The sequence below is a fragment of the Zasmidium cellare genome (genome assembly GCF_010093935.1).
Source record: "Zasmidium cellare ATCC 36951 unplaced genomic scaffold M409scaffold_10, whole genome shotgun sequence".
In the NCBI taxonomy this organism is placed as follows: Eukaryota; Fungi; Ascomycota; class Dothideomycetes; order Mycosphaerellales; family Mycosphaerellaceae; genus Zasmidium; species Zasmidium cellare.
The window spans coordinates 877,928-897,131 of NW_022986954.1; the positions used below are offsets into that span (position 1 = coordinate 877,928).

General features: G+C 53.0%; 9 protein-coding genes across 9 annotated transcripts; 3 read left to right on the top strand and 6 right to left on the bottom strand.

Annotated features, from left to right (window-relative positions):
- Positions 1-370: 370 nt before the first annotated feature.
- Positions 371-927, top strand: M409DRAFT_20697 (uncharacterized protein; the record flags this gene model as incomplete). Its single annotated transcript, XM_033805505.1, has 2 exons — positions 371-818; positions 875-927. 2 exons carry the CDS (start codon positions 371-373, stop codon positions 925-927), a joined length of 501 nt encoding a protein of 166 aa, XP_033670372.1.
- A 272-nt stretch (positions 928-1,199) lies between these two features.
- M409DRAFT_20698 (uncharacterized protein) lies at positions 1,200-2,534 on the bottom strand (the record flags this gene model as incomplete). Its single annotated transcript, XM_033805506.1, has 1 exon — positions 1,200-2,534. The coding sequence occupies one exon, from the start codon at positions 2,532-2,534 to the stop codon at positions 1,200-1,202; it is 1,335 nt and encodes a 444-aa protein (XP_033670373.1).
- Positions 2,535-4,986: 2,452 nt separating this feature from the next.
- Positions 4,987-6,697, top strand: M409DRAFT_20699 (uncharacterized protein; the record flags this gene model as incomplete). Its single annotated transcript, XM_033805507.1, has 4 exons — positions 4,987-5,181; positions 5,238-6,298; positions 6,355-6,502; positions 6,560-6,697. 4 exons carry the CDS (start codon positions 4,987-4,989, stop codon positions 6,695-6,697), a joined length of 1,542 nt encoding a protein of 513 aa, XP_033670374.1.
- Positions 6,698-6,789: 92 nt separating this feature from the next.
- On the bottom strand, positions 6,790-7,778 carry M409DRAFT_20700 (uncharacterized protein; the record flags this gene model as incomplete). The annotated part of the gene is made up of 2 exons (XM_033805508.1): positions 6,790-7,132; positions 7,186-7,778. The coding sequence occupies 2 exons, from the start codon at positions 7,776-7,778 to the stop codon at positions 6,790-6,792; spliced, it is 936 nt and encodes a 311-aa protein (XP_033670375.1).
- A 489-nt stretch (positions 7,779-8,267) lies between these two features.
- M409DRAFT_20701 (uncharacterized protein) lies at positions 8,268-9,218 on the bottom strand (the record flags this gene model as incomplete). Its single annotated transcript, XM_033805509.1, has 1 exon — positions 8,268-9,218. One exon carries the CDS (start codon positions 9,216-9,218, stop codon positions 8,268-8,270), a length of 951 nt encoding a protein of 316 aa, XP_033670376.1.
- A 516-nt stretch (positions 9,219-9,734) lies between these two features.
- Positions 9,735-11,417, bottom strand: M409DRAFT_20702 (uncharacterized protein; the record flags this gene model as incomplete). The annotated part of the gene is made up of 4 exons (XM_033805510.1): positions 9,735-9,890; positions 9,943-10,073; positions 10,129-10,457; positions 10,504-11,417. The coding sequence occupies 4 exons, from the start codon at positions 11,415-11,417 to the stop codon at positions 9,735-9,737; spliced, it is 1,530 nt and encodes a 509-aa protein (XP_033670377.1).
- Positions 11,418-11,968: 551 nt separating this feature from the next.
- M409DRAFT_36173 (uncharacterized protein) lies at positions 11,969-14,179 on the bottom strand (the record flags this gene model as incomplete). The annotated part of the gene is made up of 2 exons (XM_033810511.1): positions 11,969-13,661; positions 13,719-14,179. The coding sequence occupies 2 exons, from the start codon at positions 14,177-14,179 to the stop codon at positions 11,969-11,971; spliced, it is 2,154 nt and encodes a 717-aa protein (XP_033670378.1).
- A 1,105-nt stretch (positions 14,180-15,284) lies between these two features.
- On the bottom strand, positions 15,285-17,334 carry M409DRAFT_20704 (uncharacterized protein; the record flags this gene model as incomplete). Its single annotated transcript, XM_033805511.1, has 3 exons — positions 15,285-16,172; positions 16,233-17,065; positions 17,115-17,334. The coding sequence occupies 3 exons, from the start codon at positions 17,332-17,334 to the stop codon at positions 15,285-15,287; spliced, it is 1,941 nt and encodes a 646-aa protein (XP_033670379.1).
- A 503-nt stretch (positions 17,335-17,837) lies between these two features.
- M409DRAFT_65127 (uncharacterized protein) lies at positions 17,838-18,991 on the top strand (the record flags this gene model as incomplete). Its single annotated transcript, XM_033816378.1, has 3 exons — positions 17,838-18,036; positions 18,089-18,750; positions 18,821-18,991. The coding sequence occupies 3 exons, from the start codon at positions 17,838-17,840 to the stop codon at positions 18,989-18,991; spliced, it is 1,032 nt and encodes a 343-aa protein (XP_033670380.1).
- Between the last annotated feature and the right edge of the window lie 213 nt (positions 18,992-19,204).

Here is a 19,204-nt window from a genome sequence, read left to right on the forward strand (position 1 = left end):
TTTCGGTCATGCGTGACGTTGGCGGAAACGATCCTTGAAAAGGCTTTATGCCACGAACCACTCAACTCATTCGGTCTGCCTACATACGATTGCATCTTGAGTTTCGTCTCCGTCGTTGATTTCTGATGGACCTTCATCATGAGTCTCCTGGGATTGGTCTATAACATTGTCCTTGCCGTCTTTGTCCACATGCGTCCGCTCTGATGGGCTTTGTTGGGAGTCGATAACAATAATTCCATTGTTCTATTCATACGGATAAATGGTGTCAATCTGCTCTTCTGTCGCTGCGCACCAACACCGATACGGCTTCAGGTAAGTCGGCAGTCATCACATACAGCCAACAACAGCAGTAGCAGCGAACTCACACACGATGCAGCCTTCGCATATCGCGCATACTGACTTGGCCGCAGACGTCCCAGTCTGCCATCCTCCACTTCCATACCGCCCTCGTGCACACGAACCCGTCCCCAGGTGGGACTTGCTGCGTGCAGGCGAGCGAGTATCCATGGACATCGAATTCCAGCTCTACAAGAAAGACCCCGCCATCTGGGCCGACGCCAAAATCAAAGGCACCAAGATCAAGCGCCAACACCGTATCGGCCACGTCACCGTCGTCAACGAGCAGAGGGAAGTCGTGCTTGATGTCTTCGCCGCGTGTCCCGTCGAGGAAGGCGTCGAGGTGAGTCTCCCGCCCCCTGAGTTTGGCGTGGACTGGGAGGATCTCAAAGTCGAGAATGGCGCTGTCCCAGGTGAGATTGTCGAGACGTGGCTGCAGCAGATCTTCACGAACCGCACCGTCATCCTGCACGGCGGGAGCGGTGATCGCACGGCGTTCTACTATCGTAAAGGTTTACTCGCTGACGATAACAGCCAGGGGACGTCTATCATCGATACACAGGATCTGTACTGCTGGCTTATGCCGTGTAGTGGACGGCCGGGGTTGGCGAGGTGTGCGAGTCGGCCTTTAGGGAAGTCGATTCAGGAGGTCGGGCATTGTCCCGTTGAGGATGCGAGGACAACGATGGAGTTGTTTTTGAGACATCCGTGCGGGATGTGCTAAGTATATCAGAATTGAGACCAGAATTTTGCGCCATGCGTGAGTCGACGAGCACAGACGTGACAGCCGGTGAGACCACCCAAGGCATACGCACGGAGCATGGAGTCCAAGTCAAATGCAAGCAGTTTTGATGATATTGCCATCAAGATTCCCATGTCCCGTATGGGCTTCGAGTTGACCGCTTTCTCTCTTCTCTGGCCTCTCGAAGGAGTTGGCGGGCCCATGCGCCTGGGATCAGGAGTGACCCATCTTCGGCTCGCGATATCCCTGGGGTTCTCCGTCTCTCTGTAGACCACTGGAATAGATATGTCATCATCGTCCATGGTGCGCGGAATGGAAGTGTTACGAGTGAAGATATCGTGCTAGGGCGGCCTTGTGATGTGCTGTACTGTACCACATCATCGAGGTAATTGTACCCGTGAATCTCGAGGAACGCCGGTACCTGGTCGAGTGGATTCCTGTCGAGCAACTCTTGGATTCTCTCTAACGCACCATGATCAGACGCCTGCCATAAGCGACGTCGGGCGCTCTTCGAAGACGATACACCGAGCGCATCGAATAGCATATCCTTCTTCGTGTCGATGTCTTGGTCGCTGAGTTCACGAAGTAATGACAATGTCAGGACGACAACAGCGTCGTGAGTCAGAGAGTAATCAGGGAGAAATCGATCTAGAATCCTCCGCTCATGACCTGGTATCATACCAAGCAATGCGAACACCTTATCCTTCGGGTCTTGACACTGGCACGACCCGAAATCCAGAAGGAGCTCCAGTAGCGGATAGGAAACCTCCCTTACGTCCAGACTCCTTGCCTTCACGTAAGCCAAGATGCGTTCTAGGTCTTTCTTATGTGCTCCCTCGTAGTCCTCCAATTGAGACGAGAAACTGGAGAAATCGATAGAGGTATTGCCAATGTGCAGTCGCACGTGTTTAGCCAAGACAATCTCCTGTACAATCCACATCCTGCTCCAAAAAGGGCGATTGGCAAGTTCAGGCACGTGGTCATACGGGATGTAATCGTCAATCTCGAGCGTCATGACTGCTTCCTCTCGGAGAAACAGGTATCGAGGATCGTTCTGATTTCCGAGCCATGCGCTGACTTCGTTGGCACGAGCAAAGATGCGATCCATGGAGCGAACTTGTCGTGTCCTTTCGTCCACGTTTGACTGATCTATGCAGATGAAATCGACCCACATATGCGTCCAGGCCTCCAGATTCAAATTTCTGTACTGTGCCAAGTAGTGCAGGCACGTCCAAAGGTTCGGGCGCACAGGGAGCGGATGACTATTTACCAAGATCTCCTTGGTTGCAGTGCCACTGCCCCAGACGTGGGACACGGCTGTGTAGGAAGGTGCTTGGCTGATATGGTACTCTGCCATGCTGAAGCTCAGCCTCTCGTGCTTTCTCCCATGGTACGGTGCTGCGAGTTTGAGGAGTCGAAAGTTTCCAGTAGCAACTGGTGTATAGTGGAAAGCCATGGTGGACATGATAACAAGTAACCGATGAAGGGGAAGGGCGGCTTCTAAAGCGAGGCTCAGTCTGGCGGCACAGTTAGCGCCTCCTCACCGGTCGGTTGATCAATTCCCACTCGGTCTCAGCTGCTTTGTTCTACGCGCGAGTGCAGACGCATTGTCGGTCGAATCATTATTCTTCCTCTTCGTCATGTATGGTCAGCCGTTTCTTACTATCCATTTTCAATCTGTACCTATGGATGACTATTTACACCTCTGCAAAGAAATGCTTCTTCGTGCTTGTTATCCAGTGTGCTGCTCCCCTTGTGTGTCGTACGAACGAAACTCTCATTTGGTAATATTCTGTACGAGGACAGTCTCGGTGCTAAGTGAATGGAGCTACCAGTGCCGTGAGGATAAGCCCAGTAAGCCCCAATGATATCAGCGTACGCTCTCAAAGTCCTCGAAGCCAGCTTCGTCAGCATCGCAATCCAGAAGGTATCTGAAACGCCCCTTCTCAAAACCAACCGGGATGGGAAGTCACAGCGACGGAATACGAAAGCAGTTCGTGGCCAAATGGGCTCGTCCATGTCGCTGGAGATCAAGGCATCGCCGACGTTGGTCGCCGCAGCTGTGCCCCCCAGGCTAGAAAAGACGTCGTGGAGGAGAGCATCCCCGAAGTCTCGATAAGCCCACATCCTCGCGCTTTTCGTGCGATAGTGGGGGACGCGGTGGATGATCTGGCGGTGCAAGGTAGAGAATTTCTGCAAGTTGTCTTGAAGAAACAATGGCTTTGGCTGCCCCTTGAAGGTCGTTGGCGATTCCACAACCGTGAGGTAATCGACATATGGAGAGCTCTCAGGGGCACAGGAACAAGATACTCAGAAACTTGCACCACTCCAGTACGCAGCCAAGCAACCGAAGTTGCTCTTGCAGGCGTCGATAGGGACCACTGTGCTTGACTTGCTCGCCTGCAGATCGCGTTTGAGAATGGTGTGGCTTTGGCCACTGTCGTGAGTGGTCAGCATATTCCGAACGTCAGTACGCGCTGGTTCATGGAATTCTGGTTTGTTATAAATAACTTGCGATGGCTGAGAACCTGTACGCACCACCAGATTTCGTTCCTCATGGCACTTATCACAGTTGCTACAGTACTTGAGGGTGCCGGCCGGACGTTATCAGCCAACTTGGTGAAATCTCGCCCTGCTGGTGGAACAACGTTCTGGCTGAACACTACGTTGTCGGAGAGATTGTTCCCCCACCGCTACAACCCAGAACATGCGCCTAGATCCTCCTCTTCCTCTGTCTAACGGAACGAATACGCTCGCGCTGCCGGAAACTCTAGAACCTCCATGTCCTGGAGGATCTCATCTTGGCTGCGTTTGAGACCGTTGGGGAAGATTGCTGGGGAAATCAATATCATGGGGCCCCGAGTCGCTGTGAGGGCATGATCACAAAGTTTCGGGCCTCTGTGATCCCTAAAGGCCGACTCCTTATGCCTTCCGGCAAAGCAAGTTCTGTCGATTGAGACTTTGCCGCAGACCAGGCTGGCCACTTTCCCGACCTCGCCAACAACGTCTCCGGTGTTCGTCTCGTGGCCCCTTTACGATACTATTCCAGGTAGGCATGACATACAACAAGATCCCATGGGAGTGAAGTAGGCCCGTGAAGTTGTGATAGATTTCTGCAAACACCATGACATCTACGCCGTGGAACGAGCGGGTGCGATGCGGAAGCTTGAGAGCTTCGCAGCTTGTGTGTAGTATTGTGTCAATTTAATGACATGAGCAGAAACGACCCTGACCATTAGTTTCTTGCGGTGAGAAGCAGGTTCCAATTCTTTCGTGACTCTGATGACCGACTTGAGGCTATAAAGTACAGTGAGTGACTCCTTCGGCCGACGACGGAGCCTGGCGTGACTTCGGGCCGGCCTTGGCGGATGGAAAGCAAGTGCCGAAGTGGACATCCCCAACCGGCACCAGCACGAAAAATCTTTCTTTGGCGGCGCTGGCCTTTTCAGCTCGCTTGCCGCTCTCCCTGCCACCGAGACGAGGCAGACCGCCCTGCTGTGCCGCCCAGCATGTCGGGAAGAGTCGTAGCGACTTGAGACCTCGACATTGCCTCTCCTGAGCACGGAATTGCAATGGGCATTTGCACAAGGCCAGCATAAAGTCCACTGTGCGTGCATGAGTTTCTGCTTATCGCCGCTCTCCACGCCGTCGTCTCTCCAGTGGAGCCCCCGCGGGACCATCCAGTCCACACAGTGAGCTCAGATGGGGCACCATGGTGGAGATGCGTGATATCGACCACGAGGGCTCGCGCGGGCGTGGAGTCACCCCTCGACGCCAAACGCCGAAATGGCGAATCTTCTGCCATATAAATGCCGCTGACCTTGCTGCGCCAACCTTGTTCTTGTCTTTGCTTCGTCCCTCTTGGCTGCAGTGAGTTTCTTGTCGCTTCTTTCAACTCATCCGGCAACATGATCGAACTTCGCGGCGCCAAGCTCGAGCTGGCGCAGATGCTGCTGGTTGTTTTGCCCTCATTCATTCTGTTTGGCTACAATCAATCTGGCGTTGGTGGACTCCTCAGTATTGAGAGCTGGGTCGAGACATTTCCCCAAATTGATACGATCCATACTACCGGGAAGCAAAAGTCGGACAACAGCACCGTGCAGGTAAGGTGGAGCGTGTGGGTTGACACTTGGTGCTTGGCTAACGCATGTTTCATCAGGGTGTAATTGTTGCGACCTGCACACTGGGAGCGTTGTTTGGATCTTTGGCTTGTTCGTGGATCGGTGATCCTCTCGGGCGGCGAAAAACCATCTTCCTCGCTGCCATCCTGACTTTCATCGGCGAGGTTCTCGAGTGTACAAGCTTCCATCTGGCGCAGTTCACCATCGGACGGTTCATCCTCGGCCTTGGTGTTGGAGCCCTATCGACCACAGTCCCGGTATGGCAGTCGGAATGTTCAAGAGCGAAGAACAGAGGACAGCATGTAGTCATTGACGGACTTTTCATCTGCGTGGGATATGTCCTGCAAGCTTGGATCAACCTGGGCTTCTTTCAAATCAAAACGGGTTCTCTATCATGGAGATTGCCACTGGCAATCCCGGCAATCATATCCCTGGTCTTGATTGCATCGATCTACATCATCCCAGAATCGCCAAGATGGCTGGCCAAGAAAGGTTCTTTGGAACAAGCTCGCCAAAGCCTTTCCGCGTTCCGGGGTCAGGGACCTGACAGTTTCGAAGTGTCGAACGAGTTGGCGGCAATCGAGCTGGCTCTGGAAGAAATAACGGCTGTCGCGAGGAAACGAGATTTGTTCATCATGGGAGAACACAAGAACTTGTACCGCTTCCTGCTAGCACTCGTCCTCCAGTTCTTCCAGCAATGGTGTGGCTCCAACCTCATCAGCTCGTACAGCACGACTATCTTCGAGGAAGGCCTGGGCATGGACAGCCAGACGGCACGGATCTTGTCCGGTGGATGTCTGACTTGGAAGTTCTTGTCCTCATTCGTGGCCTTCGCAACCATCGACCGCTTCGGACGACGAAAGCTCTTCATGTTCAGCGGCGTCGGCATGTCGCTCTGCATGGCCGCCCTCGCCATTACCAACAGCATGCCGAAGAGCAACCATTCGGCCCAGATTGCGTCGGTCTTCTTCGTTTTCTTCTTCAACTTCTTCGTGCCCATCGGATTCCTGGGATGCAACTACCTCTACGTTACAGAAATTGCTCCTGCGAGGTTGAGGATGCCGATGACTTCGTTCTCGACCGCAAACCATTGGCTTTGGTGAGATGCAAAACCATCAGAACTAAATTGGATCCACTGCTGACAATCACTTTCAGGAACTTCGCCGTTCTCATGATCACTCCCGTCGCAATGGACAGCCTGGGCTATCAGTACTATATCGTTTATGCCGTTCTCGGCGGCTGCATACCTTTGCTCGTTTTCTTCTTCTACCCGGAGACGATGGGCCGATCGCTCGAACAGATGGTAAGCTTGGTTGTCTCGCCCAACGCTATAATTGTGGATGCTGACGTTTCGATCAAGGACGAGCTTTTCCAGCAGCACTCTACGATCCCAGCGATTGTCAAAGCCTCACTGAAACCACCAGTCAGTGACTTGGAGCATTTGACTATCAAGGCCGAGCGCAAGGAGAAAGAGCTCCAGATCGAGGAGAAGGCGTAATTGGCGGCATGAATCTGACGATGTATTGGTCGAAACGAATGATGTATATAAAGTTGAGCCTTAAGGTTCTGTTGACGAGAGCTTGGTGCAATCTATCGCCAGTAGAGCGGGCAGGTCGCTTTCGTAACCAACCAGGCTTGATCGAGGGCTTCCACGACGTCTGACGGCAACTCGCCTTCCTCGAGGTGATCAAGGTTCTGCTCCAGTTGCTGGAAGCTACTGACTCCAATGACAATACCATCGTTCCCGTTCTTGACGTTCAGCTTGCTGTGATGGACCACCCATCTCAGAGCAATCTGCGGCAAGGTCAACTTGTGCTTCTCGGCGACTGGTTCCACCAACTTCAAAGCCTCGAAGTTCGCATCCTTGAAGTATCTCTCGCGATACATGTTGCCAATGACTTGAGCGGTGTTGGAGAAGCGTCCCTCAGTGGTGCTGCAGTACTCTTGTACTTGCCACTCAAGACACCGCCGGCCAGGGGATTGTACACCACGATGTCCAGCCCAAACTTCCGGCAGCATGGAATCAGCTCGTCATCAATGGCTCTCGTGATGGCATTGTACATGGCTTGGTAGATTGTAGGCTTCACCCAGCCACGCTCCTTCGCTGTCGTGCAAATCTCTGCAACTTCCCATGATGCGTAGTTGCTCAGTCCGAGGTGCTTGAAGTGGCCAGCTTGGTAGAGCTCGTTGCAAGCCTCAAGCGTCTCGCTGAACGGAACAGATCTGTCCGGGGCATGCAGGTAGAAGATGTCGACTTTCTCGGTGACCAGCTCGGAGATGCTCTTGGCGAATTGTTCTTTGACGATGGCCTTCGCATGGTCGCCAGGGTTGCGAGGATACCATTTCGTCGCTAGCGTCAGACCTCGCTCCTGCCACTTGGCCTCTTTCGTCCATCCTTCTTGGAGTCCGTTGACGTACATCCGAGCGGTATCGACTTCATTATACCCCCTTTTCTGGAAAGTGTCGAGATGCTTGTTGAACTCGTCCTTGGACTCGATTCTGGTGCCGAACTCAGCAGTCCCTGGCGGGCCGAAGGTCATCAGACCCAGTATGACACGATGCTTGTCCTGAGATCCCATGATTGATGATCGGGCTGATGGAGGATGGCCTTGTCGTGTTGATGTTCTATCGCAGCCAAAATTGCGATTAGGCGAAAGATCAAGAAGCACGTCATACGACATCTCGGAAGTCGATACCGGTGACCCGGCAAAACTTTCCGCAACTGATAAGAGCTCAGCCTTGCTCCCAGAACGTGGACATAGAGCATATGAGGCAGTTGGGTTCAAATACCATGGCCTGAGAGTACGAGTCACAAGGAATACGTGAGGAAGCGCTTCTTATAGCGAACAAGACTCGGACTCGACAATGAACAAGGAGAGTGTCGGTTCCAGCGATATCGTTGTTGTAAAACACCTCCGCCCATTCCAACAACCTTGAACCTGAGCATCAATGTCGATATAATCATGGACATTTCGGGCAGAGAGTTGTACCCAAGCTGTAGTGTAATTAGGGTTATTTAACAAAGGTTTGACGAATCTCGTAATGGTTCCAAGTCTGTCTACCTTCCTTCAGCGGAACGGACTCTCTTTCATGACAGTCAAATGTGTTGCAACTTCAATGGCGAATCCAAAGCAGCGGGCATACCATCCTGCTGCGTAGTAGCTCCACTCAATGGCATGCGGTGCTCCCTGCACAACACTTCCATCGAAACGAGTGCAATTCTTGAAGAAGGCAGCAAACTCCCTAGCGTTATCGAACGTTCCTTCCCAAAGCCAGTCATGTTCGCCCACAGCATACATAACAGGGACACTAATGGAAGCTGCAATATCTGGAAAGTGCTTCGCCCAGGGTCCGATGACACATTCTTCCGCTTCTTCAGGAGGTGGCTCCACGGTTTGTTCAGGGAGGCAGAGTCTCATCTTGTCGTCGGTCGTTCGGTACTTGGGATCACTCAGCATGACGATATGTCGATTCTGCTTGTGCTCGTCCTCGGACAACTTGATCCAGAACTCCTGTGAATCCGAGTTCCGTCTGCATCCCCATCCGGATATTATCAAGCCCGCCAAAGGATATTCTGGATTTCCACCTTCCGCATGTAGAGACGCTGCAACCAAGAGTCCAGGATTGGCCATGCTATGTGCTATTGCAACAATGGCGCTGCAGTTATTTGGTAGGCCGAACGTCTTCCACAGGGCAGGGAATATGTACGAGTGCTCCAATCTGCCAGTCTCTCGGTGGAACGAACTGTTTTCTGGGAGTGGAAACAGGGACGATGTTCCCAAGTAGCAAGGTCGATTGATCGAAACGACGGGAATCTGGAGAGCGTGGGCTGTTGCGGCTGCGGTATGGTCCTCGTCGACATCGTAGTATCCAGCGTGACAGCCTCCGCCGTGGAGCAGAACCAGCAGAGGCTGGTTCTTTTTGCCAGCTCCAGAGGGTGTGTAAGAGCGGCCAGTCAGAGTTGCAGAGTTTGCCAATGTCAATGTGAAAGGTTGAAATTTGGAGCTGGAGTCCGTCATGCCTTTAGTCTGCTGCTATGGGTGGTAAAACTTGTTGTATTCGTCGGGTTTATCGAAGAGGCTGATGTGCATTTGAAGCATCTGAGTACCCGTACTACGGAGCGCGAGCCGGGAACTGTTCATGACGCTCCGAGGTTTAGGGCGACTTCTGAAGGAACAGGAGCATCAATCGTCCCGACCGCAGCCCCTTCGGAACCGTGGCTACCGAGTCTGACCTGAATTGCCAGAAATGACTGTGAAAGGTTGTTGGAAAAGTGCGAACTTGGATTGCCTTATCGGGCCCGTTTCTCGCATTTTATCATGCTGTCAGAAACCCTCCATCGTTCACGGAAAAGCTGCAGTCAATTGGGGGTGCATACAGTTAGATCGGAATACCTGTACACTCCAATGGACGTCAGCACGATTGAGAGCAGCGATTGACGTTAAGAATCTTGAAATCGAATCCCAGATGCATCAACGAATTCGCCCAGTGCTTGCCTTACTAAACCCTTCCTGTCTCGTCTCACCTACATGTACTCAATCGTCGCCCAATCCATTACGATACTTGATCCTCATATGCATATCGTGCTGATTGGAGAAGAACATACACTGCACCCTCCACGGCTTCTCTGGGTCAACGAATTCGGCATCGAAGTGATGAAGAAATTGGGCGAGGAATTTATGCAGCTCAATCTGTCGTTCAAGTTAGTGGTGTCTTTGTTGCAGAGAAGGGTAGGTTCCTGACAAGAGCGATGTTTCGCCCAATACACGTCCTCGGCCCAGTGCCACCGAACGTGAGGTCGTGCGTGTTGAGATGCCGCACTTTGTCTTCGTCGCTGAGCCATCGTGAGGGGTTGAACTCATCGGCATCTTCGCCTGCGAAAAATCAGCCACGAAACATTAGGTGGTCTACCTGGATTCATCAACTCACCCCAGACCTGTGGATCACGATTCGCCGCCGTTGGACTCATCCCTAACACAGTCCCAATTGGAATTCTTTTGCCCTCGACGATCATGTCGGCAGGCGCATATCTCAGCAACTGGTATCCAATAGACGGAAACAGCCTGGTTGCCTCTCGGGTGACAGCGCAGAAGAAGGGCAGTTCGAGTGTCTGTTGGTACGTAATGGGCTGTCGAAGACCCTTGGATCTGTAGTACTCATCGATCTCTTGCTGGATTCTGCGATAAGCATCTGGTGTCTTGCACAGATAATAGAGGCAGGCTCGCATGGCGATGGATGTCGTGTCTGCTCCAGCGCCGCTACCATTCATTAGCCATGGCATATGTATCTTAGTGCTCAACTCACATGACATTCAACGCTTCCATCAACACGTCCTTGTCGTCCGCTGGGCCGCCATCAGGCGCCTTCATCTTCAAGAAATGGCTGAGCATATCCAGTCTTTCCTCCTTGTTCTCACTTTGTTTTCTCGCTTCTAGCTTCTTCATGGTCCACTTGTCGAACATGTCGAAAAAGTTTGGTACGCCGAGGATCTCCATCATCTTCATCGTGTATGGGTTCGTCAACCATCTCGCCTGACCCCAATAATGGCCCATGTTCGACATCAACGTGAACCCCTGGTGGATGTTCTCCTGCAGAGCCATGACATCACTTTCAGTTTCGAGCATCCCAAGAGGCGCTCCATATCCCAAACTTCCAACGGTATCAAAGGCAAGATAACCTGCCCACTTCGCCATATCAACCTCGTTTCCTGCCTTGGCATGCTTCTTGAGCTTCTGCAGCATCAGATCTAGACACTCCTGCATGTAGTCTTCGTACTTGAGCATGCTCGACATTGAATACGCCGCCGACACGCGCTTCCTCAGATAGGCGTGGATGTTCTTGTCCAGAGCGGAAAACAGCGCTGGGCCTGCGTTGGGAGCCTGCCAGACCCAGTACCAGTCGGTCTTGACAGCCTTCGTGCCGTGGTTGTAGAGAAGTCTCAATGCGTCTGCGTCGACGAGGGAGAGTTCGTTGGGGGCGATTCGTACGGCGGGCCCATACTTCTTGTGAAGTTGCACGACGTCTTCGTGCCATTGTCCTTGCCAGTAATGTCTGTTTCGCCATGAGCCCGAGAGCTTGGCTTCAAAGGGTCCAGGGAAATGTGCGAGAGGGTGGAGGCTCAAGCGGTAAAATATTATCCCGACAGCTGCTACTAGAAGAGTTGCAGGGAGTGTTAGGTAGATACTATCAGAGGTGATGTTCTCTAGTAGCGAAGACATGGTGTCTGGTCTCCTATCAGACGACGCAGGTTGAAGAAAGACGACAACGAGCAAAAGCAGTGCATGTAATACTGAGTCGCGAATCCATATCTATCATCGCATTGCATACTCCTCGCAGATCCCTCGCGACTGGGCGACAGGCAGGGCTGAATGTGAGGCTGATCCAACTGGATCAGCTACGCGGATGTTCGGAGCCGAAATCCTAGGGCTGTCTGTATGCCTGGTGGTGTTCTCGTAACGTCGACATGGTGATTGGGTAGGCTCTTTCGGCTACTTCACTGAATTGACCTGCTCGATCCCGTTTATCGTGCTGCTCGACCTGTTCCGGTTCAAACGCGACTTTTTTGCGCACAAGATCCAGCGTATGCCATTCCCGAGCACATCCTCCGCCATCAAACTCAGACATTACCGGTTAGCGGCATTGCTCTTAGAGTGGGCAGCTATTCCGTGGTGATCCTGACTCGGAGACTTAGAGAAGCCATTGGTAGCAAGTTTGAGATACTGATTGCAGCGGAATGCGGAAGAGGCTGTTGCGGCCGTAACAAGGACGTCTACCAGCTGAAGCTTTCTTCCACAAGACGTACTCTTCCACGTCCAGCGTGTGACATGGTCAGATTCGCCCTGACAACAGCAGCTCGCACATCGTCGGCCATCTCATTCGGCCCACTCGCGAGAACAATGACGTCTCCCAGAGGCAACGTTGCTCGAGCTTCTTCAGACACAATTTCGTGCACAATCCACCGCGCATTGATCTTGACATGGATTTCAACACCAGCACGTCGAAAGGCGTCCATATCCACAGCGTCAACAAGAGCCTGGCTCCTGCAGCCCCAATACAATACCGAGCGACCTACGAGGCAGTGACTTCTCAACGCGGGCAGCACTGCTGAAATGCCGACACCGCCAGCAATGCAGACGAGCGTTGCGCAGGCGGCGATGTTGGGGATGGGCAGAGGTCGGTAAGGGCCTTCAACCAGCACTTTGACAGCCTGATGGGGCGAGTCAAAGAGCTGAGCTGTTATGCCTCGCTGTCGGCGGATGTAAAAAGTAAGGCCGGTTGACTGTGGAGAGCCAGATTGGCCATCACCATGCGGCCATGGGGTCACGTCTGGCTTCTCGAGTGCGGTGCTTGAAGATCGACCGCTACCCTCTGCCAGCAGTGAGGCCAGACTCGAAGACGATGACTCGCGCTTCAGTGCTCCGAGTTGATTCTGATCATCAGCCTTCTCAGCCAAAAGCGGTCGTTGATGCTCAGATCCAGTCTCTTCATTGGAAGCCGTTTCTTCATACGCATGGTCATCCGAAGAGATCGACTCGTGCACCGAGGCGGCAATCGAGAATGGGTGATTCTGCCATGGACGCCAGGATAACCCGGGGAAATACAGATAGACATGCCCAGATGCCTTGACTCCTGGAATATCGATTCGTGCATATTCGTCGTCGATATGAGTGATGACTGCGGTCCTGATGCCACCTCCCAACAGCTTCACTGTTCTGAGCAGCCGATCCCCTGCCCACAAGAAGGCGGCAAGATATACCCAGTTTTCGTAGCCCCATTCGTGTTGGAACTTCATATAGATGTGATGATAACAGCCCAGTACGACGAAGAAGGACAAGACAACATGCGAGTCAACGAAGAGCTCGTACGCTCGCTTGCGGACCGCCAAGGCAGATAGAGGAACGACCACGCACATGAGGCCGACCGTAATGACTCCCAAGTTCCAGTAGGCTTGCGTGAACTTATGAGCCAGGTACGGGATGTGATGGATGAAGTGGATAGTGCCATGCACCAATGCCTCGAAGATACAGACATGAGCAATCCACCGGTGGTACAATAGCATTGTGCTGTACGACCATTTGGTGAAGCGGACGGCCAGGTTGTTGCGCCCACAGCACAGCATCATGAGGGTCAAGTTGGCGAAGGAGAGGATCCCAGCTCGGTTTGCCATGTGGGAGAGGAACCGATACGATGCAGTCTGCCCGTAGATGTTCGGCTCGGCCACCCGATAGCCAATTAGGAGAAGGCACAAGTTTAGCACGATCATGGATGTGATGAAGGCTGCTTGTCCTCGGGTCGGCACAACTCCAAGATCGTAGGGTAGCGGGACCGCATGGCGTTTTCCAAATAGCGCGGAGTGTCCGAGCAGTGCAACGGTCTTGCGCTCCCAAAGCGTGGGTAGGCGGACCAGACGAAGGAGGTGAACAGCCAGGGGTATCACGATGATAAGCACAATGAGGAGGATTCTGATTGATGTTCAGCGCATAGAGTACAATGTATAGCGTTGCGAATATGTTACTCACCCATACTGGGAATGCCGCTCTTCGACGTACACAGAGTCGGAGATGCTGGAAAAGGCCATTTGCCAATCTTGCCCGGAGACTTCACTGACGATCGTCAGAGTTCCATGCAGAGTTGCAACTGATGGAAGTCGGCCTGCTTCATCGGTGTGATTCTGCGCTGACTGCAGGGCCTCGTCAAAGGCGTAGGCAGGCTGAGGCTGTACTGACTGGCTTCCGACAGCGTCCAGCGCCCAGAAGCGGTCGAGCTCCCATCTCTCCGCCAATCCACTGCAATGTGTTTCGATGCACTGGGCCAGGGATAGCAGATAGACATTGTCTTCGGCGTAACAGTGGGCTGACGTCTCGAATTCGACTTGGTCGTTGTGTCGCTTCGCCTTGTCCTCGTGATTCGTCGTCGAGCAGGCCAGACGGTTGGTAGAGAGTATGTCCCGACAAGCAAAGGCACACAGGGGTCGGTACATGTCGATGCCGTAGCCAATGAGGCCATGGTTGACCCGGCGATGCTGTCCGCTGCCATGGGCTCCAGCGAGAGCCAGAAAGGCCGGCAGTATCGGTAATTCGGGTCTCATTGTGGCCAGACAATCATCGTTCCTCCGTGCTGGGAAGAAGCACGAGGCCGGCAGCCAGCATGGCAAGTTTTATCTTCAATTCCCCAGCAGCCGGAAACTTGCTCAACTCGCGTGCCGCAAGGATTTCGCCTGATTTGCATTCGACCATCGCCGCTGCAACCATCATGGTGACTCCGGAGACTTGGTGGTACTCCCGTCATGACAGAAAGGGGGCGAGGACTGGCCAGAAGCACTGGCACAGGGCCGTGTTGGCAATATCACTTCGTTCTTTAACGCAGAGAAGAAGTGGAAGTAAAGAGAACGTCCGGGAAGTGGAGGCAATGGATAATGCGACGCCAAGACACACGTGTTTTCGCGTTTTGCTGGTGTCCTAATCGGGCTAAATCATAGCATCGCGTCCGATGAGAAATCAAATTAGTTGCGTCTCCTTCTGTCCTACCGTCCTACGTACACCAACATCTTTGTGAGATTCGCTTCGAGACTGTCGGACATGCATCGATTTCTGGCAAGGATTTGACACAACTACCATTGCACTGCGCAACGACGTGCAGCCATCGTACACCTTTAGGATCTCGACGTTGACCATATTAACAGGCTGCGTCTCTGAGAAGCCTGCCTTACGAGATCTTTCTCTCCCGTAGCAAAGGAGCACTTGTTTCTCGACCCTTACAAATACATGTCATCTTCGCCGGTCCGTCGAACACGCAGCAACTATTAAGACAGTGCTGCGGCCGCCTGCACAACGACAAGCGTCGCCATTAGTAGGTAACACATGTACTTCCGCTTGTGTGACTGACATCATCACCTGTGACGAGCGACATTTCCCGCGATCGGTGGCCCGAGACTCTGAAGATCAAGGCTGAACATGAATTGACAGTCTGGAAAATACAAGAACCCGGGAGATACAAGAACCCTGCCTTGTATCCCGACCGTCTAGGCAACAGTCTGCTAGGTCTAGTGCAATATTCTCCGCTCTGAAGCATCCAGTACCTCAGAATCACGTCAATACCAGATGGAGCGCGCTGGTGTCGATCGCCTCCCAAGAAACCCTTTGGTCCGACTGTCGCCAAATATACAAAAGGGCATCCTTCGCAAGCTTTGATGAGCCAATGCCTTCGCTTGCATTCATATCAAACCAATCGAGCACTTGGCTTCTCAACTCCTGGGTTGTGGCAAGAGCTCCAGCGACGAAGCCAGGCCAAGGCATATGCCCAGTGAACATGTTGTGCATTCCTTTGGCCTCCTGCATGGCTTGCAAGGAAGACATAACATCCTTGGCGTAGACCTGGAGGTGCTTGGGGTGCATTTGCTGTACTTTGCAGCAAAAGTAGATGGTCACGGCGGCATGGAATGTTCGGGTGTAATGCTGCATCACGAGTCGACGGCCTTTAGACGTGGGTGCAACATCGAAGCCTTGTATGGCTTCGTCCAGGGGCCAGTCGAGCACTTCTGCCTCCAGTTGGCGAATTTCCAAAGCGTGACTTTCCACAGGCGGTGGTTTTGCGCCTCGCCGGTTCAACTTGCGAATGAGATTGGTGACCTTTCGCACCAACGCCATCATCTCCAGGGGAACGCCATACACCATCTCGAACGACGACGATGCAAACTTATCGTGCTGGGCCTTGACATGGACAATGTCACGGAGAACTTCGTTGTCGTCCTCGTCATTGACGTCGGGTGTGATTTCAACAGCACATACCTTCTGATCCTCGCCGCAAAAGACTCGGGATGCCTCCTGCATGGTTCGTATGTACAGAAAGTTGGAGTGAAGGCTATCGGTTATCTCAAAGCCATCGCAGCTCAGTTTGAGACGGGGCTGCTGTCTATACAACGCCCCGCAGGCGCGGAGATGCAGCTCGGAGGACCTAGCATCCCCAGAGACGACCTGCTGAATGTCAGACCTTGACGTGTCATGCTAGATGCTGAAGATACACAGTCCCCTTACATCGACTGTGACCATTGACAGGATGGCCGCAACGAGTTCATTGTACGTGGACGGGACTGGCTCAGTGGTGGTCGACTCTCGAATGGCAGACTCAAGCATGCGAAGGGTGGTTTCGGCGTAGTGAGCACCGACAGCCAGCCAGCGTTGATGTTCTACGTTGCCTTGTTGAATCTGCGTGTTGGCCAGATTGTACGCGCTCAATGTCAGAATGGCGTACAGCAGTGTTCTCCGCGAGGGCGCAGTGTGGCCGACGATCTCGAGCTCAATGCTGGCTCTCAGAGCAGCAGGAAAATGCAGGAGTCGCCATGGGCTCTTGTCATGATTAAGGGGGCTGAATATGCGAAGCACGTGGGAGCTGTAGTGACGAAGCAACACTTTGACGCTTGTGGTCAGGAAGACATCGTCCAGTGTGGTCAGGGTAGTGGATCGGTCGAGACCAAAGAGATGCGGTGCGGAATCTAGAGATGTTTGCGCATCCGCACTGAAATGGTCGCAACAGGGGGAGCCGGCTGACTGAACAGTATGCTTGCTTGGGAAAGCAGCATTATCTGGCACTTGACATCCAAGATCCTCGCATTGCACCGCATCGCTCGATAAAGTATCTTGATCAGCATTGTAAACGGCTGGTGATGACGAAAGATGGTGGACTTCTGGAAATATTTCTGCCTCTGGCCCGGGTTTGGCTGGCTGTTGAGGCTGCTCAGATGCCTCTTCTGCGAAGGAGAGCAAAGAAAAGGGGCCAGATTTCTTCGAAACCTGAGTCAGCGCTGCACGCTCCAAATCAGCAAGAGCCTGGGACAAGGCGACGTCGTCCAGTACCTCGACCTTTGAGACTGTGCCGTGTCAGCCCGAGGCTTCAAATGTTGGACTGCGGTGACGGACACGTCAAATGACGACGTCGTGGCGGCCTTTTGCGGTAGGAGACTGCACGTGTCTGGGCATGCTCAGGATCGACGTCGCTCACCCATTGGAGGCGGGTCGAGTAACCCTCGCAAGGAATGTTTTTGGTCGTGCATCGAGTGCAGCGAGGCCGTTGCTCGTCACACTTGACCCGGCGGGAACGACAGGTCCAGCAGCCTGTATAACTCTTCCGCATCGACATGATTTGCCCATGCTTCTGTAGCAACAATCGATTGCAAAGTGTCCAGCAGTCGAAAAGAGGCAGCGTCGTGCAGGGTCTGATCAATGGGACGAGAGGAAAAGGAAAGCCATGCCTTGAAGCCGATTGTAGAATTGCAGCTAGGAGCGACGCCCGAACGAGAATCGAGGAGCGAGAAGTATGAACAGCAGCTCGGAGGAGGCAAGAGGATGAAGGAGGAGGCGATGTCGGGGTCAAAGGCGAGACTCCTCTTTGGTCGGCGCCCAGTGCCGATGGCGCCACCTTTCTGCTTATCGTATGCTCATGGCCATCACACTTCTGGCGATGGCGGCAGGATTCCCCGACTTCATGATTAACAGGGTCATGATGCGAGCACGCTCGGCTACTTCCAGTCATCACAGCAGCAGACACAGTCTGACGCTTCTTCAGTTGAAGAGCTTGTCGGATATTTGAAGGAGCAGCCGCCAAGCGGATCTTGTGACAAAAGGTCTCACGTCGTTGTCACCATGGGAGCCGCTCCCGTATCAAACGTCCTGCTATTTGGCGGCGGCGCAGTGGGCGCCATTGCGGCCTTGAATATCGAAGCCGGCAAGCTTGGCCAGGTCACGGCGGTGCTGAGGTCAAACTACGAAACGGTCAAACATCGAGGGTACAATATCGAAAGTATCGATCATGGTCGTGTGAATGCATGGAGACCATCGAGCGGTACGCTGAATATGTCCAGCGTCATGCGAATCGAGATTGACAGCTCCTACAGTGGTCAAAAAAGTGCCTTCGATCGAGGCTGAGACGGCGGAGCCTTTTGACTACATCATCACTAGCACCAAAAACCTCATGGATGTCGAACCAATGCTCCCCGATCTCATCGCACCAGCGGTAACCCCAGGACATACCGTTATTGTCATGATTCAGAATCGCCTAAATATCGAGAGAGCTATGTTCGAGAAGTTCCCGCAGAACATCGTCCTCTCAGGCGTCTCCATGATCGACTCACACGAAGTCGAGCCGGGAGATATCTACCACGAAGATCATGATATACTCTACTTGGGGGCTTTTCACAACCCTAACTTCCAAACAGACGAGCAGGAGATTGCCGCCGCGCGCCATTTCATCAAGATGTATGGTGCGGCGGGGAAGACCAAAGTCCACTTTTCTGAGGACGTTCCGTGGTCACGATGGCGGAAGTTAATCTTCAACGCCGTGCTCAATCCCATCTGTGCCATTACCCAGCTCGACTCAGCCAGGGCAAGGCTTTCCGGCACGCTTATTGAAGGAATAGCCAGACCTGCTATGCAAGAGGTTTATGATACCGCGAAACGGCTCGGACATGATCTGCCTGAGAACATCATTGACACGATGATCAACCTCGACCCCATGGACCTCTATCTCAAACCCAGCATGCAAGTCGATCTGGAGAAGGTAAGCAATAGAGACTGGCGATGCATTGGCTTCAAAACCTTTGACAGAGGCGGGACTAACATGTCCTCAGGGCAATTTGATGGAGGTGGAATATCTCGTTGGTGAGCCTCTACGAGAGGCCGAGAAGGTCGGGATCCCCACGCCATATCTCCGTGCAATGTATGAGATGATCAAAGCAGTTCAATGGAGGTTGAAGGAGGCCAAAGGACTTGTTGACGTGCCACCGAAACGAGTTCAATGAGATTAAGTTTTCGAATATGATTTGACTACGACCTTAGACGGCTCTCTGAGGCATACAGAAGGGGTTGAACAATCAGGTAACCCGAAGTCTTGGGGACAACAGGAGGCCCCGCGTATGTACCTGCAGGTGTCAGGATTTAGCGCAGGTGTCAGGATTTAGGGGCTGACATGTCATCAAGTAGCCTCTGCCTTGCAAAAGCTGCTCTTTGCACAA